This window comes from Pagrus pagrus (assembly GCF_965226575.1).
Source record: "Pagrus pagrus genome assembly, chromosome: 1".
Classification (NCBI taxonomy): domain Eukaryota; kingdom Metazoa; phylum Chordata; class Actinopteri; order Spariformes; family Sparidae; genus Pagrus; species Pagrus pagrus.
The window spans coordinates 22,085,547-22,103,662 of record NC_140185.1 but is presented as its reverse complement, the minus strand read 5'-3'; the positions used below and the strand labels follow the sequence as shown (position 1 = coordinate 22,103,662).

General features: G+C 40.2%; 2 protein-coding genes across 6 annotated transcripts; one reads left to right on the top strand and one right to left on the bottom strand.

Moving 5' to 3' along the window:
* Positions 1-1,321: 1,321 nt before the first annotated feature.
* On the bottom strand, positions 1,322-8,454 carry cyp2r1 (cytochrome P450, family 2, subfamily R, polypeptide 1). Of its 3 annotated transcripts, XM_084375418.1 has the most exons (6): positions 8,393-8,423; positions 5,268-5,456; positions 4,538-4,679; positions 3,819-4,451; positions 3,361-3,690; positions 1,322-2,350 (listed from the first exon to the last, which is right to left on the bottom strand). In XM_084375418.1, the coding sequence occupies exons 1-6, from the start codon at positions 8,420-8,422 to the stop codon at positions 2,133-2,135; spliced, it is 1,542 nt and encodes a 513-aa protein (XP_084231544.1). In that variant the 5' UTR covers position 8,423; the 3' UTR covers positions 1,322-2,132. The 3 variants fall into 3 exon arrangements, with proteins under 3 accessions (XP_084231544.1, XP_084231545.1, XP_084231543.1); XM_084375419.1 differs by lacking the exon at positions 5,268-5,456 and having other exon boundaries at positions 8,393-8,454; XM_084375417.1 differs by lacking the exon at positions 8,393-8,423 and having other exon boundaries at positions 5,268-5,546.
* Positions 8,455-13,948: 5,494 nt separating this feature from the next.
* Positions 13,949-17,342, top strand: calca (calcitonin/calcitonin-related polypeptide, alpha; the record flags this gene model as incomplete). Of its 3 annotated transcripts, XR_014622620.1 has the most annotated exons (6): positions 13,949-14,034; positions 14,461-14,552; positions 14,901-15,032; positions 16,300-16,481; positions 16,867-16,928; positions 17,148-17,342. XR_014622620.1 is itself a non-coding variant. In XM_084353004.1 (5 exons), the coding sequence occupies exons 2-4, from the start codon at positions 14,467-14,469 to the stop codon at positions 16,460-16,462; spliced, it is 381 nt and encodes a 126-aa protein (XP_084209130.1). In that variant the 5' UTR covers positions 13,949-14,034; positions 14,461-14,466. The 3 variants fall into 3 exon arrangements, 2 of the variants coding, with proteins under 2 accessions (XP_084209130.1, XP_084209129.1); XM_084353004.1 differs by having other exon boundaries at positions 16,867-17,342; XM_084353003.1 differs by lacking the exons at positions 16,300-16,481; positions 16,867-16,928; positions 17,148-17,342 and adding an exon at positions 15,570-15,747.
* Between the last annotated feature and the right edge of the window lie 774 nt (positions 17,343-18,116).

Genomic DNA, 18,116 nt, shown 5'->3' with positions numbered 1-18,116 from the left:
TCCCTTAACAGTACAACCACACAGGTGTTTTCACTTATAATCCTGATCTGACCTCCTCTCAGGACAGTGGGGGGTGTGTACAAACTTTGATTGACATCTCCTTCACTCTTACTTATGTTGCACTGGTATTATGGGACAGCTTACCTCCTTATTATTTGTACTAGGGCATGATACCCTGCATAACTTCACCGAACTTCAACCTGAGCAGAGGTCTGGTCAGCCAGAGTAACTGAAAACACCTGAGTGGATACGCAGAGCCCTTAAAGGTCCAGTATGTAGGATTTAAGCGGATCTATCAGCAGAATTATATTTTCATAAGCACATAATCACCTGAATCTAAGGATCACTGTCTTTTCATTACATTAAAATAAGCCCTTTATATCTAGAGGGAGTAGGTCCTCTTTTTGCAATGACGATAACAGACAAACCAAACACTGGCTACACTTTCATGCATAAAATACTCCACTTTTTGCCTTTATATAAAAAAAAACAATATTCTGGCCATGCTGTTTATTACATGGCAAATTAAATTGTACATTCCACTAATATTCCTGTTAAACGCAGCTGCACATTCCCGGATTAACGTAATGACGCACTTCCTATGTAAGCGCTTTGGAGGAAGTGACTTCTTTTTCAAAATGCAGTCATGTTGCTCCCGTGACGAACCCTCGTTGTCACCCTTCTGCATATAAACTCTACAGCTTTGCAAGCTGTTTGCTGTCTTGTTTACAATGCACAGAGCTGATAGTCAGCTGTAAACAGGCAAGTGTCATCAACTGCCGCAAAAAACTTGAGGAGCATATTCCATGTGCGCTATACACGTGTCCAAAGATGCTCCTAAAACAAGAATAATAGCGACATATTCCATATGTTGTGCTTTGTTCAGAATAAGGCCTATTAGGAATATCTGAATGGATGTTGTTCACATGACCTGTATCAAATTCTGAATATTTTCATATTCCAAATAATGGTGTAAAGTTAGTGTGACTAACGTAGCCACTGTCACCAGACAAAGCTGTTTGCGTTTTAGGTGTCCACCGTGGGGGAGTGTGAGGTGAGGGGTATTCAGTTTGTTGCAATCTGCTTGTGTGACACATGGCTGCCCCTTCATGAGTACAGATGATGATAATTAATTTGTTGGGGGTCCTGTAACTCAAAAGTCTTGATTTGGAAATGATTCTGCAAGTATTAAATGAGATTATCTTGGGCCTTAATATGTGGATAACACATGAGTAATACAATTATATAAGATCTTGGTACATTTCAGAGTTAGGTTTTAGAAATTAAGCAGTGGCTAAAAGACAACAGTGCAAGCTTTCAATATCTTAAGACTTTTATGAATACACAAAAAAAAACCTCATACCACAAGTATTGCAAAAAACGACAAACATAGTTAACCGCGAACGTAAATGTAGTACTTTGTCAGTACTGATAAGCACCATTTAGCAGAAACCAGTGTTGCATAGTCAGTTTCTAGAAATCAACCAGGGTTGCAACTGAAGAGTCACATTTCCTAAATAGCTCTATCCCTGGAGAAGAGGTCACAGTCAGTCCACGCGATGGGAATCTTGGCCCGCGCCCAGCTCCAATACGCAGAACTCAGAGCTTTCTCAGAAAGTCTGAATTTCCTGCACACGTACGATCCAGTGGTGTCATTTGTCTGGCCTGAAGCTGTCCTGAGAAGGCAGGGCTATGAACCATCATAGGTGTACTTACTATTAATCATTGACACATACCTAACCCATCATGTCCTTCACCAAGGTTCATAGACATTTCAATGTCTGGGCTCAGAGTAACTCTGAGCTACAGAGAACTGAATCAATAGCACACTTTTGTTCCCAGGATGTCCTTTCAGCACAGACTTTCACCTGCCCTGCTGCTGAAAAGGATTGTGCAAACATGCATATTGCTAAGTAAAATAATCTGATAGTAACTGGAATCACATGTCCATATGTAAAGAGCTACATTTGCCACTGAAAGTCCTTTGGAAAAACTGTCATGCACCATAACTGGACAGTACAATCCAGTGTGATAAAGTTTTATGCACCTGCATCATGTGGTTGCATTGCTGTGCAAAATAGTTAAACTCTGGCTTGCAAGGTTGAACAAGCTGTCAATAAATGCTTGCTTGCCTACTTGTGATAAGGAGTGTCTCCAAAGCTGGGACTTTTCTGTTGCCTGCGGACTGCACAGATGGAGTAAGGTTTGGGCTGTAAGGTCATGCCCAGTTTGGGAGTGACAGTGGGAATGGTTCCTGGAGGGAATTGAAGATGAAACCTCTGTAACAGAGTGGTGAAAAAGAGGAACATCTCCATCCTGGCCAGCTGTTCACCCAGACAGTGACGCCTCCCTGAGAAAAGAAGATTGTTTGATTTAGACTCACTTTATCATACACACACACAGCAGACGCAACATCTGGATAATTTAGTCGAATCTTCATACAAATGTGAATACAAGCAAAGACACTGTCAAAAACTGCTACTGACAGAAAGGGCTCTTCTTCATACTCCATACTACAGGAACTTGTTATGAGATAATACAGTGCCTGAAATTGAAATGTTTTGAAATTAGATCTGTGGATACGTCAGGCTTAAGAGATTTTAACGTTTTTTTCTATGACATATAACACATTGCGTTCATCTGTGAAGATTATCTCGCTGTATGAAACGTGTAAGTATCATAAACTTGTGTTTGCCACAGAGCTTAATTTCTGCAATAATTCGAAATCCAATTGAAAAATCCCATAGGCTTTTTGCAGAGGGACCCAGTGAAAAATGATGGTCCGGCCAAAGAAAACGTTCTTACCTATTCAATTATAAGCACATCTGTTTTGAATTGACTGACAGGACCAATGTACTTTGATCAAAATGGAATATATAGAAAATTTAAATGTTGTAAAAACTGGAAAATTATATTGCTACATTCTCAACAAAGGGGCCATTTATAACATATTTATATCTTCTTATAATACAGAGATGGATCTGGAGTGTGATTTCAGTGCTTATATCTGATATATGCAGTTTTATTTTTTATTTTTATGGGGAGAAGATGGGTCTTAGAAAAATTAAAGGACAGAATTGAAGGTATATAAGACCTCATTGCTGTTGATGCACGGTCGTGTGTTGGCTGCGTTTTATTTATTTTTTTTGTCCATGCTTGGCAGCATCTGATTCTGGAGTCGGCCACGGACATACTGTAAATGCTTAACAGATATAAGAGCCTAGAGTCATCAATGTGACTTTAAATGTGACTTATGGAAACAATTTGTGGGAAAATGACTGGTGACTGTAACTGTGACCACAGCCACAATAACTTGGATCTGGAGTTGTTGGAACTTAAGAGAAACATAAAGAGACTAACCTAATGAGAATGGCAGGAAGGCCTCACGCCTCACAAAGTTGCCGTTGCTGTCCAGGAACCTCTCTGGTAAGAAAACTCCTGGATCGTTCCAGTACTTCTCATCAAAGTGCACTGAGTAGAGGTTTGTGATCACCATGGTGCCTTTGGGAATTGTGTACCCGTTGACGTTTGCGTCCTGGGAGGTGGCGCGGAAAATTCCAAGTGGGACGATGTTGCAGAAGCGAAGGACCTCGTGCAGAACAGCCTCCACATACGGCATCTTCTGTTTGTCCTCCAAAGTGGGCGCTCTCCCGTTGGGCAGCACGCTGTCGATCTCCCTGTGCACCCTCTCTTTGTGAGGAAAAACAGACACCATCAGGCATTTTTTCATTACATAACCGTGACTGATAGATACTTTATTTATCCTGAGGGAAATTTAGAAATGTGCATCACATCGAGCCAAATGTTCTATAACTGACCTTGTATGTTGGGGTAGAGGGCCATGTACAGCATGGTCCAGCGCAGGGTGTTAGTTGTGGTCTCTGTGCCAGCAATAATGAGCTCACCCACTGAATAGATGAGGTTCTCATAGGAATAAGAGGAGTGGGGGTCTCCTGCATTCTGCTCCAACTCATCCAAATAGGCATCTACATAGTGGCGAGGTACATGTGGCACCCTGCCCTGTGAAAAACCGTTTATAACCTGCAGCAAGAAGTCATACACCTCAGCAGCATTTCGGAACAGCTTCTGGTGTTTTCCAAAGGGCATATACTCAATCCAAGGGAAGGCGTTGTAGAGGAGAGCCCAGCCACTCACCGCCAGCTCCACGTTCTCACTGAATATCTCGATCATGTGCTGGAAGTTGCTGTCGTCGTAAGTGAAACGCTGTCCAAAGATGATCAGGTTGGTGATGTTGGACACAGCGTTGGTCACTAGGTGTTTGGGGTTGAAGGGCTTTCCCTTGTGTTCGTCAATGGCATCGACGAAGAACATGCACTCCTCTGAGATCTTCCTCTCAAACTGTCTCTGGCCACTGCCGAAGTAACGGAAAGAGTTGCAGGCCAGTTTGCGGTGTTCAATCCAGCCTCTGCCGTATTTACAATTGAGAAGCCCTTTGGATGTAAAGCAGAAGACGTTTATCATTTCAACTCATACTGTTGCATGAGAAATAGCGTGCACTGCAATCTTATCATCTTACCGCCCATTTTGGTCATTTTCTTGAATAAGGGCAGCGACGGACGATCAGCGAACACCTCGCTCTGATGGTAAAGGCATTCTCTGACGCAGTCATATCCATTTAACACCACGGTCAAGATGCCTCCCAGGTCTATACTGAAAATCTGAAAGGTTCACATTCCAACATAAGCACTGTAATCCTTTTGTGCTCTGCACACATTTTTATGCAACTAAATGCAAATGTCAAGGAGGGTGCTATTTTTAGGCCTGTTGCAGAAGATACAGGATGAGTTAAACTTCCCTGATATCTAACAGACAGCCGGTGAATGACCCTTTCAGAGGTTATCTCTCCACGTACAGAGATATCCAGATTAGTTAACTTTAAACATACAATGTTTCACCAAAAGGAAGTTTGTGTCCTCAACTGCATCAATTTTACAAGTTAAAGTGTGTTTACATGTAAATACTGAATGTATGAACAAGTAGTATAAAGCCCATTGTGGCTCCTGAGGAAGCTGCATGTAATCTGATGAAGTGCCAAATATTAGGGCGAGACTCTTTTTTTTGTTCGTTTCACAGCTCCTTTCTAGTGCGTGCGTGTGATGTCTGCGTGTGTACGTGTGCATGCGTGAGTCACGCAAGTCCTAAGCCTCTTGCACAGGGTCATGCACCGCACAGTCTGCAGAGCGCTCACTTAAATATCGTTGCTGTTTGCAAAAACGCGCTGTGAGGCTGAGAGTCCGAGTCATTACCTGTCCGTGAACCTCGCTCTGCTTCTTGAGGAAGACGTGCGGCTCGGTGGCCAGAGACAGGATGTTCCCTATCACAGGGATGGGAGATGGACCGGGAGGAAAGCCCGGGGGACGTCTCTGTTTGACGAGCTGACGGACCAGCAGGAAGGCGAGGAATGCGACAGCCAAGCAGACCACACAGAGCAGAGCCTGTGCGCGGGACACCGGCACCAGAGACGGCGATTTAATTGAAACCATCTTTTCCCAAAACAAAAGAGAAATCTCTCTTCCTTCGCTGGACTACTTCTGCTGACTCCGGCTTCTCGGAGTAACTCAACACATATGTATAACCTTGCACGTTTTCTATCCCCCCGCCTCTAAGGCTAAGATTGGCCAGAAAAAGTCAAGGTTAACTGTTGGTGAACTTTGCTCTGCTCCTGATCAATAATCCGGATCATTTTGGGGGGTTTTACGTTAAGTTGAGAGTTTTTTGGCTACAGAGTGGGCAGCACGCCAGTGAACACACCCTCTGCATTTCATCAAGCCCATTATTAAAGTTGTGAAAAATGCTGAGGAGTCCAAAGTTGCAAAAATGCTTTTAGAAATGCTGTCTGGCTCAACCAGACGTGCAGATCAACGCTTGCACATATAGTGACTCACATCAGACTTGTACTTTTACTACATTTACATTTTAAATGCATGACTTGAAGTAAAAATAATTATAATGCAGAGTGGCACATTTCAAAATAATGCATTTTATTTGATTGTGATTATTGATAATGTGTTTATTCTAATGTTGAAGCTGGTGCAGGTGGTTTAACTACTCTATACACTTAATCTGCTGCGCATGTGTTTGTCTTAATCTATAATATATTACATCATCATTATATTTTGTATTGTTTAACAAAATCTGCAAAGAAACGAGTAACTAAAGTTGTCAGATAAATGTAGTGGAGTAAAACGGACAACATTTGCCTCTGAACTGTAGTGGAGTCGCAGTGTAAGGTAGCAGAAAATGTAAATATGCGAGTAAAGTAAAAGTTGTACTTCAGTAGAGTACTTGAGTAAATGTACTCGCTGCGAGTTTAAAATCTATCATATCACAGTGGGGTGGGTTAAACCGATGGGCACATGAGCCATTGTTTCAAGGAAACCAAACTGCACACACAATTTGGAAACATCTTTCCTGGTAGGATGGTACACAGAATCTGCTGCAGCACATTGGAGTTCAAAAACAGGTTTTGTGAATTTTAGGTGAATTGTAATGCTGCTGCTTCTTAGGTCCTATAACAGTTTTTAATAATTTGCCCTTGAAAATTCCTTGAATCCTCTCATTTCAAGAGTTTCAAGAGACCCTGTTTATACTAAAACATAACTTTCCATAACTACTGTGTTGGTGACAATTACCTCAGCCCTTATCTCCCCACCACTATTCAACACAAAGTGATGACCTCGCTCACATGCAATGAACATTTTTAAATGAATGCTTAATGATGATTAAAAAATACATGTAATTTGTATGACGTAAGCAATCAAGGCTTCTTGGTAATTTTTTACTGGATGAAATAAAAGGGAAGTGGGCTCTGTGCACAATAGCTCTGAGTAATTAACAGTCAGTCTTTGTTACAGTTTAAGTTTTACTAATTTCATGTAAAGGTGTTCTTAAAGCCAAACAGTTGCACTCTGGGTCAGAGTTCAATACGTTCTTTGGGTAGCTGACTATAAAGCTTACGGATTGGATCTTGGCACAGATTTCTGGTTGTTCATGCTGAATACAGTGTACTGCCCATTTAAGCAGCTCAGGATCAGGTATACAGGCCACTTGATCTAAATGTTCCACTATATTGCATAAACTAAGTTTGAGTTTAGTATTTCCTGGAAGCAGAGCTAGGCATTACGTCATTGGCTAAATTAAATGTCCAGTGGCACAACACAACTCAGATCTCAGACCACCGATGAGCTTTGAATGAAGAAGACAGAACACATGTTGAAATATCTGTAAAAGGGTTGTGGGTCGTTATGACTTCTTGGAAGGTAAGTGGGATAGCTAATTAATTCCATTACAGAGTAATATGACCCCCTTTAGATGTGATTGTAGTCGTCATAGTAACTTTTGCTTTGGCTGAACCTTCTCAGTTTACTTATCTCTTTAGACAAGTTGTTACATTTTTCAAAACTGGTGCGTTATTTCAAAATACTCTGAACATTCTGACACTGGAGTTTACATGCAGTCTATAATGTACTGTAACAACCCTACTCAAGGAAGGATAAAGATGGGAAGCCATACCAGGGCTGGACTGGGACAGAAAATCGGCCCTGGCATTTTTGGCCCAGACCAGCCCCCTGCAATCGGTCGAACACCTTCCCCCCCCCGTACATTGTTGAATCTCCCTTAAATATGCGTACTGTACAATTCCCTCAAACCACTGTGTGCACCACCTGAACGTGCACGCTTACTGGACAGCTGCACTAAATGTAGGCCTACATCACCCCCACAGATAGCAGTTTTTTGTCAGTCTTTTGTTGTGAGTGAGACTCAAAAATCCATTTTCCTTACAAATAGCACCTTTAAGATAAGTGAATATTACCATAAATAAGGAATGTGTAGAATATAATGAGATATAACACTGGGCTTTAGGCTCTGCTGCTTGATAATTAGTCTAGTAATCACACTATCATACAATTGGCTATAAAATGTAAGCACACGCCTCCTAAGGCTGTGGCTGCAGTTTTGTCTGCAGCCCAAAAACAACCAGAATATTAACGTTTATATTATTAACATAAACATTGCATCAACATTTCAAATCCGAAATGCAATGCAACAGTCAGTGTGTGTTGCTTTAGTCTGGACACTCGATCATCATTGTCTCGTTTTGGCTGGAAAGCGCTGTAGTTTCATGGGCGCACGCGCATGCAAACAATACAGCCTATGTGCACGCGAATCACGGCAGCAGTTATCAAACAGCGCTGCGCGTTATTAGATAACAGGTTACATAGTTCCTCTCTGTCTTTTCCGAGGCACAAAGTCGCACAGCAGCACGGCACGGCACGGCACTGGTCAGGTTATAGAGATGTACTCTGAGCTAACGCGTCAACGCTTCTGTTAGTGCTCACAGCAAACATGAAGAGGGGAGAGCGCATTTTACCTGATGGCTGTCCTCGCTATTCTTTTCCATGGTTTTTTCCCCCCAGTCTTTTCGTGAGCAGAAGAAAGTTAGCTACATCCTCTCATTTAAGGTGTAAACATTGTCACCCGCTTTGGCACGACGGGGAGGGGCCTTTGCGTAATCTGCGGGGCCCTACGCAATTTGCGTAAGGAGAGCAACTCAGGGGAAACATGTGATTGGGCCAGCCTAGTGGACCAGTGTCCTAATCCATATGAACACATTTAAATGTGTGGAAATGTGTATTATGAGATGTTATGTGGCCATCTTTGTGTTGTCACTGTTTGCGCCTTGTAAAGCCATACAGGTTGGTACTATTTAGTGCATGACACTTAAATAAACAAATCAATCAGCCAATCAGAGTGTAAACTTGTGGAGAAACACATTTTTAAAAAAAAATCAATCCCACATTGACCACACTTTAAAAAGCCCTGACAGGAATCATAACTGTTAAATAACTATATAATAACTGAAATCTCTGAAAGTGATGCATCAAATGCAATAAAATAGGTTAAAAAAAAAAAAAAGAGTAAAAAAAATCAATCGTAGAGACTACTTTGTGGCTCAAAATTTAAGCTTTTTTGTGTTCCCCTGTTTTGTTTTAAGCAAATAAACTTTGCCCCAGCCAGCTGCTGTCGGTTCCTTCACCTCCACATGTCAAAGAAAGGTCCTGCTCTTTATCTAGAGGTCAAAGGTTAAGGCAGGAACCACATTCCAAACTCGCAAAGTTATGTGAGATTTTTCAAACTTGTTAGCTAAAACCTGAACACATCCAGACAATGCAGGAGTGTGTGTGTGTGTGTGTGTGTGTGTGTGTGTGTTCTAAAAATGGGTATTGATTATAACACCCTTAAAAGACGGTGCTTGTTTTCAAGACAAATAAATCTGACGATCTATCTATCTATTGATTTATTGATTTATTGCCTATAAACAGTTTTCGTACTGTCTGTAAATGGAAGTGGTGAGTGGATCAGGTTTCCAGAGGTTAACCCATATAAATATGATCAACTCATTTATTGTGTTTTAACCTATAAACAATTTACATCTTTGTAAAACCATACTCTCCACTTTTCTTGTGTGATCAATTCATCATGACGGGCCCCTCATTAGACATGAAGTTGTTTATCCAGCCGTTCCTTCCTGCTGAGGCAGCTGGTAAACGTTTTTTTTTTTCCTCAGATGCCTCAAATGGCCTCTACAGACCTCTCCCAATCATTCAGATTTGTTAGGGCTACCTAATGAGGAGATTCTTGCAAATTACTTCTTTGCTTCCTGCCAGCTCCCTGGACTCAAAAGCTATTCTGGAAGCGTTAAACACATCTGTCAGATTTAATCAAATAAACATGTTCTCACGATTGCATTATCTTGTTAGTGGTCCGGTTAATCAAAACACCAGTGACAAGCGTGTCCAGGTTGTTAACGCCAACCATGTTCTGTGACTGCATTGATTAGAATAAAAAAAAAAAATAACTGAACCAGAGTTATTTAAAAAATGACTGACATAGTGAAGGCTGCTGTTATGAGACAACGTAAAGAAGAGTTTAAAAAATGTTGAATGACGTAATGCATGTGCCATAATATAAACGTATATCACTGATGACTTTTGTTACCACATTGCACATGTACAATGATTTCCTACGTAAAGGTCCTGTGCATGTTGGACCCAACCATCTCATCTATATGGTAATATTTCTGTTGAAGGTGGCCTGTGAAGTGCAATTTAATTATCTCAAAATTTCTTCTCAGCCCACGAAAGAGTTGTATACTGTCCTCTGTGGTTCTAGAGGGAGCTTTCCAAAGACTGAAAAATGATAACGATGATGTCGACATGGAGTAGAGCCGCTAGTTCACGTCAAAAGGAGCCAGTTGAGGTGGTTCATGCATTTGATCAGGATGCCTTCTGAGCACCTTTCTTTAAAGGTTTTCTGGGCATGGCCAACACCCTGGAGAGATTTTATAACTGGTTTTGAAAACAATGCCTCAGGACCCCCTAAGATGAGCGAGAGAAAGTTGCTGGGAAGGGACATCTTGAGTACCCTGGTTAACCTACTGCCACAGTGACATAGATCAAATACCCAGACTGGAATCTGCCAGGCTAATCCATCAAATTAAATACCAGATAAGTATAGGTATTTCATCACTTTGATGCAAAAAATATATCCAAATCCATATTTTGCCCCACAACATCTCCCACAATGGTCTAATACTTCCGGAGATATTAAAAGAATACAGCATATTAATGGTATGGACGAATCTCTTACAAATTTATACCGTTTAATTTCCCCACAACTGTCTTATGGTATACAATATGCTGTCATTGCTCAACTGTATCCTGGGATAATTTTTTTCCGGTTCTGTATCGTATTTGATGCAGTTCGTGTATGTTTGATAGAACAGCATCAGTCTTTACATTATAGGGCCATTTGTAGAGTGTACAGTGGGGCATGTGTGGCATGTTCGATAGGGTGGGTCCCTTGACTACTTTAGATCTACTGTAAATTATTTACCATCCGGATGACTGGAATTATCAAGTGCATGGGGAAAATCTAATTACTGACCTTCCCTGGTAATACTAATGCTGTCCAGAACCTCTTTTTCCTAACAAACTAATGGCAGTGGGAGGGATATCAAGAGGTCGTCTAATCCCTCTGTAACTACTGGCCAGGTGTTCAAATGTTAGGTAAGGTTTGAATGTTTGGCTAGCTTTCTAATGGAGAGCTGCAGGTGTACTTCCCTTTGCTAATGGATACTTGACTTCATGTTTATTATTCCATAAGCCTTGATGGTGATTTCCTGTTCTAATGAAGGCAGACATGTAAACTGTTTTCAGGCACTCACTGTCCACAGTTGCTCTACCATGTTTTTGCCATGTATTGCCAATTGCATTGCATTTTTTAAACCCTATGTGGTCAGGCCAAAGAGAATTTCCCACAACTTAGAGTTTCTCATTAACTTACTAACTTGGGTCACACTTTATTTTACTAACTTGTCAGTTCCCTGTTCTCTCCATTCTTTGACCATTTCCAGGAAAGATTCAAAAGGTCATGCAGCCAAGAACACTTTTAACAGTTGCTTAATTTTTTCCACTTTCTAGCTTGTTCCTTAAAGACTAAACTGCAGTACTCATCCCCAAAACTGCTAGCCTACCGTGTCTACGAACATGCAAATTTCTATAACATAGCACATCTTTATACTGTATGTACCTTCCAGCGTCCTGTTGCATGGTTTTCAACTTGAATATTTTTTGGGATCTCTGTTTGATGGTGATCTAAAGAGAGGATTCAGATGAGCTGTGACGACAAACCTAGATAGGGCTAGATTTCAACTTGGGATTTTGTATGTGTCCACTCTTGCCAACTAAAAAACAAGGAAGTCCTCTTTGACGGACTATTGATTGGAGAGTATTTGGAATCTTGTGTCCAAAAATGGTCTCATTGACAGTCAGGTGGTTTCATGTCAAAAGCTAACAATAGTACTAGTCACATTGGCATTTCGATTTTGTGGCTCCAAATGACTCTGGCTGGGGTGAGCTGAGTGGTCATGCTGAGTTATTTAAGCAGATCAGGTAGCTCAATGCTATTTCTGTACTTGGTTTTGCTTAAAACTGCACTTCTGTCTCTGCCTGCTTCAACTGCGTCTTTTTTCTCAAACACAGTTGTCAACTTTGTAAAAAACCTGTATAAAGTTTCACAAGAAAAGTGGCCTTTATCTCTTAATTCAAATTCTTCCTCTTCAAAAAGCTCATAGACATATAACGTATTTAAGGTGCCCTTTGCAGGTGCTAAGGCCTCTTTTCAACTCGCCCTTTTAGAATCAACACAAGCCTAGAGGTTCATTGCTAAAATGTCCACAATACTCACATGAAAACTTTAATTGTACTGCACTGTGGGTTCATTACAGCTGATTATCAACTCTTGCTGCCCGTTCGAATAATGAAAGGCATCGATATGAGAGAGCTTTGAAAGAAATTCTCTTTGGGGGGGTTCAGCAGGGTCCTGGCCAAGAATGGTGCTGGTTCTCTTTGGGGGAAGACATATTCACACTGACTCAGCTGATGAGCACAGCAGTGAGCATAACGCTGCCCTCTCTGTCATGAATGCTCTCCTGTGTTGTAATTAATTTTCCAGGCCAATTCATGCCTAACATTAGGGGATGTGAACAGTGTGAGCTAATTGCATTCTTGACAATACACTTTTCCCCTTGGAATGTAATTTCTCCGCCTCAACTGATGTCCCTGGTCGGAGCAGGCAGTGGTGAAACAAGGCCTGAGAGTCCAAAACAGTGTGTAGGGAACTTACTTTTAAATAGACTAGTTTAAGGTGGACTAAATATTGTATTAGTCATGAGGGCAGAGACATCCCTCTAAAGTTGTTCTGCCCTAAACTTTCTTGCCAAGTTATTCAAATGAGATCAAGACAAATAACATGAATTAATGTGTGTGTAGTTGGAATCTCTCTTTTGTCCTCCATGAGCATTTTCTGATGTCATGTGGAGACTAATTTAGTGCCTCTGGTATAGAGCCTGCAGGTCTGCTCAATAGTACTAAAAGGCTCATCCACACTAATGAGTTTCCTTGTGACGCAAAAAATAACTGGGAGGCAGGATGCCTTGTGATACATCATTCAATATTGTTACATAAGGGGAATTAGAAGATGGCCAGAGACCAACAGCTCAGTAATTAGCTTGGAGTAACCGGACAGACACTGAATTCTGAGGGAAGGTTTGTGCACCGGGAGAGCTCACTGTGATGCTATTCCCATATGGAAAAGGAATTTCTTTATCCAACTGGATGTAAAATGTAAAAAATGAGCAAGATCAAAACTGTTCAGATATAGAACTTGTTGTTGCAGAGATATAGGAAGTTAAAATCTATCTTTCAATGTTCTGCGTCAACTTTGATACTTGTTTAAAAATCACAAAGGTACTGTGACTGTTTGTAAGTTTGACACATTGCTTACTGGTCAAATGTAATCTAATGAAATACGACTCACTTGAATGTCCACTATCTTTGTAAATGTGATGAAATCTTGTGCTCCCAATATGTTTGTCCTCTCTCTATAAGTGAAAATACGTATAATACACATGTTCATCATAAAGATGAAAAGGCAGCACATGAAAAGTTAAATTGACATATTTTGACAACAGGACCACTGATGGCCTAAGTTCAAATTCTCTGACCATCATAATTTTACACCCTGCAGTATCAAGAAATGTACAGTAGGTGGGTCCACATGCACATTAGTTCTCAAACGCATGAGACACCAACTTCCATGGTATTCTTATTTCTCATTGTCTAAAAGACCCACGTATCCTGCTTTAAGAATGACCAACTGACTCAAGTGTCTGGCAGGTTTTTGTGAATTAAACACATTTGTAACCATACATTGATGTCATTTGTATACAAGCTCTTTTATTGGCTTGCCGTTTGTGACGTTGGACTTCTGATTGGCTGGCATTTTGAGGTAAAACGCTTGACTGGCCAATAGACTATGATCAAGTGCTCACTCCATTGATAAAAAAAACCGTGGGGCACGTATATAAAACCCTGTGCAGTGGGGAGTGTTTGGCAGATTCACAAGTGAGTGTATCTTTGAAATCTTCATTACCAGAAGAAGATCTTCACGGTGAGTAAAGATAAAATACTGATTGTGAAGTTGATGTTGCAAATTGTGCTGTTACTGTAGTTTTTGGAGAAGATGAGGACTGCGTGTACTGGTGGATACCAGTTGCTTAAAGTAGGGAGATACAGCTTTGCTGGTCTGGTGACGTTATACTATCCATGGTAGACTGCAGCTAATTCTGCTAATGGACACAGCTGCTGTGTCAGTATATCACCAATAACTCTGCTATCTGCCTCTGCAACTTCAGCAGCTCTAACAACGAGGGAGTAAGAATGAGACACAGGGAGTGGAGAGCTTTGAATGCATGCAGTAGACTAGAAATCCATAACCAAAACATGTTAATGGCATAAAATGTCATGGACACAAGTCACACAAAATTTCCTTGCAACATTTTTATTACCTTATCAATATTGTGTATTTTTTCCACAGGGAACCATGATAATGCTGAAACTCTGGACTCTCCTCTTTGCCTATGCGCTGATCATTTGTCAGCTGTACGTCTCACAGGCAGCTCCATCCAGGTGAGAGTTAAAAATATAAAACATACTGCATTTAACTTGTCAGACACAGTGATTGTGTCTGACATTTTCTGCTGAATCGATTTCCTTGTTTTCCAAAAACTGGTCAAATAAATTTGATTTTAAATCTATAAACTTAATTTCCTCAAAGATGGTTATGCACCCTGAGACCCTCATCACCGGTCTTAAAACAATATCCTTATGGATATAAAATGCCATTCGACTTTTTGTTAGTCTTTAGGAGGAACAATTACATCGGATTGTGTCCAGTTTGCTTTGTATTCCTTACATGTTACGCAGTTTTTTATCAATGTTGTGGCAGAATCAATATAATTGAATGTTTATTTTCAGAAATAGTAAGGAGTCCTTGTCAGATGGAATCACACTATCGAGTGATGATGCGCAAAAGTTACTCAGAGCAATGAAGGAGTTCATGCAGATACCTTCAGATGAGCAAGACCACCAAACAGCTGATGGAAGCAGGTATGGCTTTTAATATCATAATCATTTTAAAGTTTAATTAATGTATAGGGTGTGTTATCTATCTATCTATCTATCTATCTATCTATCTATCTATCTATCTATCTAATCAGTATAATATCAGTCAAGCAATATATAACACACTTTTGTCTAAAAGCCCCACAGCTCCAACTCCAATTAATTGTTGAGGTACATAGTGAAATTAGTGTAAATCTCCTCTCTGTCATAATCCCTTAATGCATGAGCTGCAGTTATCCATTCATTCATTCATCCATTCTGAAGAGAGCATGATATTAAAGACCATGAAAGAAAGTGCATGCTAGAAAAAAATAACAGACAACTGAACAATAGCATGACAATATTTTGGTTATTGAGATCATGTGCCTGTTGGATCTGTCAGCATGTGTTAGAAATGTTCATTTAACACAGCCTTGTCTGTCATAGCATGACATTTTAGAAAAAAACATCATGCATGTCATTTTAAATGATTATCTGCATGCTGTAAGCCTGTTTCTGCATGTTTGTCTCTGTCTCCAACAGCTCGGATAGACCCCTGTCTAAGCGCTGCACCGGCTTAAGCACGTGTGTGCTCGGCAAACTCTCCCAGGATATTCACAAACTGCAAACCTATCCCCGCACCGACGTGGGAGCAGGGACGCCTGGCAGGAAGCGAAGTCTATCTGAGCAATATGACAACTACGACAACTCATACAATTGAGACTCTCAGTTTTTTTTAGCTCATCTAGTCATCTGTCTGACTTAATGTTTGCTTGTTCATCCAACTCCATCCATTCACAAGACTGCTGATGCATGTGGATCCTGTTTGTCTGACCAACTTCAAAGACACATCCTTGCTTTAACTTCCACTGGTGAACATTAGATAATTGACAGAGACGTGATAACTTGGATCAGCTGCAAATATTGTGTTACTGAGAGAGTTCTCTATATTACAATAAAATATAAGAACAACTTAAAACCTCTCTAATGTTACATTTTGTCTTCATGGTAATTATGTTTTCCGTATAATATATTAATCTTTAACATGGAAGCTGTAACGAAAACATACTTTACTCACTGAAATAAAAAACTTAAGGAGAAAAGGGTAAGCATGGTTGTCTCTAATGCACACAATTATTGGAAAATTTCCCTCTTACATTCAATTGTGTTCAAATTTTTTGTTTATAATTCTTAACAATATTGTTCAAAGTCTGTCTTGTTGATCTTGACTATCGTATTAATCTGTGTTCACTGTCCTTTCCTTTCTTAAAAGTAATGCAACAGCACAGAAGCGGGCGTGCAACACAGCTACCTGTGTAACCCATCGCTTGGCTGACTTCCTGAGTCGGTCAGGAGGATTGGGACACAGCAACTACGTTCCCACTAACGTGGGTGCCCAGGCATTTGGCAGACGGAAGCGGCGTGGCCCTGTGTGAGCACAAGAGCAGATGCAAGGCAAGTCAGCACTCTGTACCTTGACATCAGTGTTATTTCTGGACTCACTGAAGCTTATACTGCAGATAAAGTTACGATTAGTAGAAAGACTTCTTGCTTAAATTCTTTTAAACAGAAAATACTTGCTGTATTTGAATTATTTGATGTTACAATGGCTCAAGTTAGTCTTTTACATTTTTCCTTCAGTCTTATCAAAAAATTCAAAAACCCCGAATCTGGAGATTCGTGGTTTTGACTGGACAGCATCGTATATTTCCTGTTGCTCTCCATAGTTATTCTATGAAAGACAGCCATATGCCCCACAAAAATATTTTCTATTTTCTAATATTTTCTTCTTTTTCAGGATTTTCTGACATTTTTTTCTCTCCTTTCTTTGACTTTCTAGGACCACGTACCTGCTTTGAGTGGCAAAACTGCATCATCATCTACCTACAAACACTTGGAAATGTGAGAGCATATATTCTTCACAAACATCGACTGATCTCTTGCTGTCAGACAACCGCCAGAGAGTTGTCAATATTCATTGTTAGTCTGTGCTTAAAAACAGAGAAATAACTAGCATTGGTGTGATCATCATCATGGAAATGTAGCTCATTTCTTTTTGCTGAGAGCTGTGAGAATGGATTTTCTCTGTGCCTGAACTGCACTCTTAACCTGTGTCTGCAGTACGTGGTGTCGAACTGAGAGGAACATCTGCACTACCAACAAAACCTTCAACAGCTGGCTGTCTTGTGCCTTTGTGTAAAACACCTCATTACATTTCACTGTAGTGCACAATGCAAGTGTGAAAAACGTAATTATGATTCTAAATATTGTAATAATTGTGAATTGAAAGCAGGAATAAATTGTATTTTAGCTACATTTGGCTTTCATACCTTACTATATTTTTGTGTGTGTGATTGTGTGGTGTGGTGGCACTATCAATTCATTTGCACATGATGGGGTATGAAAAACAAGATATATTCAGAAAATCAAACCATGTTTTGGGGGACATTTACCGTACTTTTCTGTTTTCATGAAAATTGAAAAGGCACAATGCATTCACTACACTCACAACTGGACCATCTTCAAGCTAAAGAAAATTGCATTAATAAAACACTGTTATGAGTTATAAACTCGTATGATACTATTTTGTTAGGAGATACAATGATAAACGTGTCACTGAAATTTGACCTCATTTATGTTTTACCTTTCTACACCTGGCTCATTATGCCCTCCACTGGTCACTATAAGTTACTGCTTTGTTGTTGGACATGCATAGCTTCTCCTGCAGCCTCTCATGATTAGTTTGTTGTTTTATGTTTCTATCATAAAATGTGTACTTTCTGGTGCAATAACACTTTAACACCATTTGGATATTATTTTTGAAAAGTTTCATAGCTCACTTAACAATACTGATATATGATTGGGTGATCTCTCAGCAGATTTTAAAAAATCTCAAACCCCTGAATTAGTAGGAAAGCATATTTTACTGTTTATCCTTGTCTATAGCAACCATAGAAATGTAGGTCTGCCACCAAACAACAAACAAACCGCTAACCCTAAACCACCGAACAAAATCAATCCCAATTTTGTGTGCCGGCCTAGTTCTGTATTGCTACTCTGTTTCACAGAAGGCCAACACATGCCAGTGGA